The 6,466-nt window shown below is 44.7% G+C and overlaps 1 protein-coding gene across 1 annotated transcript; it reads left to right on the forward strand.

The window, feature by feature from the left end:
• Positions 1-437: 437 nt before the first annotated feature.
• Positions 438-2,513, forward strand: SLITRK1 (SLIT and NTRK like family member 1). Its single transcript, XM_061629368.1, has one exon. The coding sequence runs from the start codon at positions 438-440 to the stop codon at positions 2,511-2,513; it is 2,076 nt and encodes a 691-aa protein (XP_061485352.1).
• Positions 2,514-6,466: the final 3,953 nt, after the last annotated feature.

The raw sequence follows: 6,466 nt of genomic DNA on the forward strand, positions 1-6,466 counted from the left end.
GGACGGAGATCGACTTTGCTTTTTCCTTGGGGGAAGTGCCCCCCTCTGAGGGTGGGGGTTATGAAGGGGGGTCTTTTACTTTCCCCCCTTCCTGTGTCTCGCAGTACGTGCCTGGATAGTTTGTGGATATGATCGCTGCCTGGAGTCCGGGCTGTTGCAGTGTTTGTAGGGGGAGAGAAGGCTAAAAGGAGACCAGACAGCGCGCCCCCACCCTCCAATCTCCCCCCATTTCATTCCCCCCTACCCAGCACGCTGTCTCTCTGTTTTTCCTTGCTTCTACCCCCTCTCCTCCCCACGCCCTCCTTTCTCCCTTTTGGCGATGCTTCGGACATTCCATGCCTGGAAGGAACTTGACTGGGCTCCGGCGTGAGAGGGAAATCTTGCCTCGCCGTTTACTCCGTGTGCTCCAGCTCGGGGATGACTCGCTCGGTTTAAAAATGCTGCTTTGGATTCTGTTCCTGGAGACGTCTCTTTGTTTCGCTGCCGGGAATGTTACAGGGGACGTTTGTAAAGAGAAGATCTGCTCGTGCACGGAGATCGAGGGCGACTTGCACGTCGACTGCGAGAAGAAAGGCTTCACCAGCCTGCAGCGCTTCTCAGCCCCCACTTCCCAGTTTTACCATTTGTTCCTGCACGGCAATTCCCTCACTCGCCTTTTCCCCAATGAGTTCGCTAACTTTTACAATGCCGTCAGCTTACACATGGAAAACAACGGCTTGCACGAGATCGTGCCGGGGGCTTTCCTGGGGCTGCAGCTGGTGAAGCGGCTGCACATCAACAACAACAAGATCAAATCCTTTCGCAAGCAGACCTTCCTGGGGCTGGACGATCTGGAATACCTCCAGGCTGATTTTAATTTGTTGAGGGATATTGACCCGGGGGCCTTCAGGGACTTAAACAAGCTGGAGGTGCTGATTTTAAACGACAACCTCATCAGCATCTTGCCTGCCAACGTGTTCCAGTACGTGCCCATCACCCACCTGGACCTGCGGGGCAACCGCCTGAAAACCTTGCCTTACGAGGACGTTTTGGAGCAGATCCCGGGCATTGCTGAGATCCTGCTGGAGGATAACCCTTGGGACTGCACGTGTGATCTGCTCTCCCTGAAAGAATGGCTGGAGAACATCCCTAAAAACGCTCTGATCGGGCGAGTCATTTGTGAAGCCCCCACGAGGTTGCAGGGCAAGGATTTAAACGAGACCACGGAGCAAGAGCTGTGCAGGAAAAACCGAGTGGATTCCAGCCTAGCTGCTCCCCCTGCAGAAGAGGAGACCTGCGATCCTGGGCCCATCCCGACCCCTTTTAAGATCCATGGCAAGGAAGATCCTGCCACCCCGGGCTCTGCTCCTCATGGTGGTACAAAGATCCCTGTAAATTGGCAGATCAAGACCAGACCTACCGCTGCTGGCTCAACCCTCAGTGTGAAAGGCAAGTCCTCCAGCAGTACACCTTGTCCTGCTACCTGTGTCTGCCACCAGATCCCAGGAGGATTCAAGGTGAATTGCAATGACGGCAACGTCAGCAGCCTGGTGGATCTGAAACCCAAGCCCTCCAACGTGCACGAGTTGTTCTTGAGGGGCAACAAGATCCACACCATTCGAAAATCCCATTTTGTGGATTACCGGAAACTCAACCTGTTGGACTTGGGCAACAACAACATTGCCACAATGGAGAACAACACCTTCAAGAACCTTTTGGAGCTGGTGTGGCTGTACATGGACAATAACTATCTGGACACTCTGTCTCGGGAGAAGTTCAATGGCTTGCAAAACCTTGAGTACCTAAACATGGAATTTAACGTCATCCAGCTCATCATGCCGGGGACATTTAATGTCATGCCCAAGTTGAGGGTCCTCATCTTGAATAACAATCTACTGAGGTCCCTCCCCGTTGATGTCTTTGCTGGGGTCTCTCTCTCCAAACTCAGCATCCACAACAACTATTTCCCGTACCTGCCAGTGGCAGGGGTGCTGGACCAGCTCACCTCTATCACCCAAATAGACCTACATGACAACCCATGGGACTGTAAGTGCCCCATTGTCCCTTTCAAACAGTGGGTGGAGATGTTGCGACCCAAGGTAATGATGAATGACCTGAGATGTGAGACTCCAGAAGAATTCTTTAAGGAGGACTTTGAATCCCTCTCCAACGAGGCCATTTGCCCTCAACTCAAAGTCTTGCCCACCTTGACTTCAACCCATAAGAACAGCACTGGCTTGGCTGAGACTGGGACTCATTCCAACTCCTACCTGGAGACCAGTAGGGTCTCCATCTCAGTGCTGGTGCCTGGCCTTTTGTTGGTCTTCGTCACTTCTGCCTTCACAGTGGTTGGCATGCTGGTCTTCATCTTGAGGAACCGGAAGCGCTCAAAGAGGAGGGATGCCAACTCCTCAGCCTCTGAGATCAACTCCTTACAGACAGTCTGTGACTCATCCTATTGGCATAATGGACCCTACAATGCAGATGGAGCCCATCGAGTGTATGACTGTGGCTCTCACTCCTTATCAGACTGAAACTCCAGACTGGGGAAATACAAAACATTAAAATTAAAAATTTAAATCATATATGGGCAATCAGTTCCACTTCAGCAGCTAGCAACCTCAACTTCCCTCCAGTGGTTTAAAGCTCCCTTCTCCTGATCTGTGCATTGCTGTCTTGTCTGCTGATGTGAATGGGCCATGACAAGGGATGGGGCTTAGCCCATCTAAAGCTACCTTCTGGTGAAAAACACCTACCCACTCACCAAACTGGGGCCGAATGCTGTGAGTGGAGGCCTCCTTTTTGTTTTCTTTTTCAGGGGGAGGGGACAAGCCTCTAACTCGAGGCTGTGCTTGGTGTAAATGTCCCCTGCATAGCCAATGGGAAAGAAAGAATGATCCAAAAAGAGCCAAGGATGGATCAACTTGGGGGTGAGAGAGAGAGAAAGAGAGAATACATGCACTCTTTTGCAAGGTGACCTATGACCAGGTGGATTTATTGGCCCTGTGTGTGCTGGGGAGACAAGGGCTGCCCCTGGTGCTCTCCCCATTGCAAATTAAGCAAGAGTGTCCAGTTGCACGAAGGCATGAATGTATTGTAAATAAATGACTCTGATCTAAAACAAACAAACAAAAAACCCAAGTTGCTGCATGGTTCGCATGGATACAAAACCACCCAGGGACGCTTCAGCCCCAAATGGAAGCAGCGTCCAGTTCACCTCGTCCTCCCTCTTACCTGATAAGTTCCATCGTATCAAACTTTCTATATACAAAATACAGTATAATAAGAATAAAAAAGTGCCATTTTACCATTATTTTTGTGTGATTGCTAGGCAGTAGAGATTGTCCTTTTACTGTGGAACAAACAAGGAAAAATGTAAAGATTTTATTTAAGACATGTTTGCATGGCTATACTCTCATGGGTTCAGGTTTTGCGTTTTGAGTGCAGGAAAATGAATTACTTTGTTGGGCAGATTTTCTCTCTGTTGGGGGAGGGAGGAGGGGGCCAGTTTGCTTCTGGTTATTTTTGAGTTTCCTTTGGAAATTAACATCTCCAATAATGCCTTCCCATCTGAATGTAAACACAAAATCCCCTTGACATTTTCTCTGATGATAATCGTGTTGAAGTATTTTTAAAAAAACAAAAAAGCAGTTAAGCATTATTAGTTAACACCACTCGAGTGCTTAAGCTGCAAAGTTGAATGGGAGAAGATTTTTGTGCTCTTGTAAATCAAGCTCTTAAAAACTGGAGGAAAAAACCGAGCTGAGAAAAAAGCAAGTGAGACTTACTAATTCTATTTGAGGATTTTATAATGGCATATTTTTTCAGTATTAAAGTGAAAATGTTTTCAAAGCTTGGGTCATTCCTATTTTTTAAACCCACCACTTTCACTGTTTAATTGCAAGTGGGATTTTCCTCCCTTTTCATTTCAGGGTTTTTGGGGTGGGGTGGGGATGCGGGATCCTCCCCCCAGCTTTCATTCCCTTGTGGGAGATGAACTATGTTTCTCTGATTCCAATCCATGTCAGTTTCACCCAGGGATTCTTGTTGCTTCTCCTGTCCCTTTTCTGCCTTGAATGCAGCTGTGAAAATCTTTATTAATACTGGGAATGCTTTTGGTGCCAATGCTGTTGCTGTGTCTGCCCGCTGCAGATAGACTAGGGAGGTGGGTGGGAATTTGATTTAAGACTCTGCCTTAGATCACATTCATTAATACGATACGGGGAACCGACTTCATTGGGCACCAGTTATTTAAACCCAATAATTGGCAGGCTAGGATGCCAGTGGCAATTGGGTATCAGCATCTGTTAGGAATGGTGAGAAAAGGGGGGCACCCCAAACTCATTAGTGATGGAGTTTCCTAACCCAAGTCCCTCTCCCCCCAAATGTGCACATTTCAGACTTGTAATAAATCTCTCTTGTTCCTGCCATTTGACTTCAACCCCATATCCTTTGATTTCCTTTGTAGAGTAGGCTGGGCCTTAACTAGATAATACACGCCAAAGCAGAAAGCCCCCTGCAAATCAATTGCAGCTTCCTAGTTGAAGTCCCAATGGAGAAATGAAAGATTTCAGTCATGTTGCTTCTGGCTTTCTGCAGGCAGAGAATCCTTTTAAAGAGGAAAACACTGGAAGGGACTAAGCACAACTTCAGAAAGAACAGATGGGGATGCTGTGTTTAATAAAAGAGAGAGAAAGAGAGGAACAACAAATCAATAATGAAATGCCCATTTTGTGCATTGGTGGTTAGAAAATAAGAATAACGAGAGAGGCAAATGAGGTACTCAGAACTGAGTTCAGGAAAACAAACAGACCTTAAGCTGAAGTGTATGGGGACCTTTGTAGAGGTGGGATTTCAATGATACACCTAGAGCATTTAGGAAATTTGTCTTGCTATTTCATATTGTTTGTATAACTTTTTTGGGAATAAGAAAAAAACACCTGCTGCTTTGTACAAACAATGGGTACTTAAACGGAGCCTTCACCATTCTCTTGTTTGGGGACTGTCATCCAGAATGATCTCTGGGGGAACAGGTAAAAATAGTAATTTGCTCCAATAGTTTTTTAAAAAGAAACTGCAGGTCCAATTTATTTTTATCATCATGTAGATATGCAGACTATTTTCATGAAAAGAAGTATGAATAGCACCACATTATATAGATTAGCAACAGGAGACAAATAGTGCTTTCTGTGGTTCAGGCAATCTGCTTATACTACAATTGACTTTTGAAGTTCTTACACTTTCCCCCTCAAAGGACAGATTTTAATCTAAGAACCAAAATTAATGGACAAGTAGCATGCAAAATGCCATATTTTATTTTATTTTTGTTAAGCAGATTTTTTTCCCCATAAATGGCAATACATCCAGTGAATTTGTATAAAATTTTAGAAGGAGACAGGTACATGGAATAAAAGCAGCAAATGAAGTAATGAAGGGCAGTATTTCAATAGATCTCATTCACATCTATTATTAACTCCCATAAAATGTGTTATTCATCCTGATAAAGTATAATTGCCTCCATAATATTTATGTAACTAGAAGCGTATATGATATCAGTGCCACCACCTTATTAGTCATTTATGTATGCATATATGTTGCACAGTCTTCTGTGTTTCAAGTGTTAAGAACCACCATAAAGCTATAAATATTGTGTGTGCTACATGAAGGATGCTGCTTCCAGTTGAATCAGTCTTCAATTCATCAAACTTAAAAGGAATTTCAGTAATACCAGGTATGAAAGCAAGGGGGAAAAAGAGATTGCTTATTTTCTTCCATAGCCTGATATGGAGCATCTTCTGTGATGCCGCGGAGCTAAGAATAGGCCTTAACTTCATCTGTTGCTATAGGAATGTATGCTTGAATGTATATGAGCATCTTACATGCTTATTTATTAGAAAGCTGAATGGAGTTTATCCTGTGCAGTGTTATACACTGAACGGACTAAGAAATGAATTAGAGGCTGCCGTTTGAGAAGAGCTCTGTCCAAACTTGTCTTGGTGTGTATTCTATATTCATATGTAGTGTTCTATTTTGCTTGTAGCAACAGTATGAGAGTTTGGTTCTGCATATGTGACTGTGGAATGGACAACAATGGGATCACACTTAAAACAGTTGCACATGGATGGTACTCAGAGTTTAATGGTGAAAGAATGGAGAGAAGGACACAGTATGGAAGTAAATTATACAAATGGCCTATATTCTGTTTTGAGTATTAGGATAAATACTTAACAAGCTTAAACAAATAAATATTTATCTCTGCTAGCATGGTGAATAGTCAGGGATAATGGGAGTTGTAGTCCAACAACTTCTGGAGGGCCACAGATCCTGCATCCCTGTCTTAGTGAAGGCTCTGGCTGAATTCTTGAGTACAATATCACTTCAGGTGCAATCTTCCAAAAAATGTTAGATTTCTTAGTCTGTAGTTGGTGATCATGGAAAGCAAGGATTTGTAAATCAGCGTCAAGTTTTCACATAGGACTAAGAGTGC

Source organism: Rhineura floridana, chromosome 5, assembly GCF_030035675.1.
Source record: "Rhineura floridana isolate rRhiFlo1 chromosome 5, rRhiFlo1.hap2, whole genome shotgun sequence".
Taxonomy (NCBI): Eukaryota; Metazoa; Chordata; class Lepidosauria; order Squamata; family Rhineuridae; genus Rhineura; species Rhineura floridana.

Coding starts and splice junctions, on each gene's coding strand:
- SLITRK1 (XM_061629368.1), top strand. CDS start 438: ATGCTGCTTTGGATTCTGTTCCTGGAGACGTCTCTTTGTTTCGCTGCC.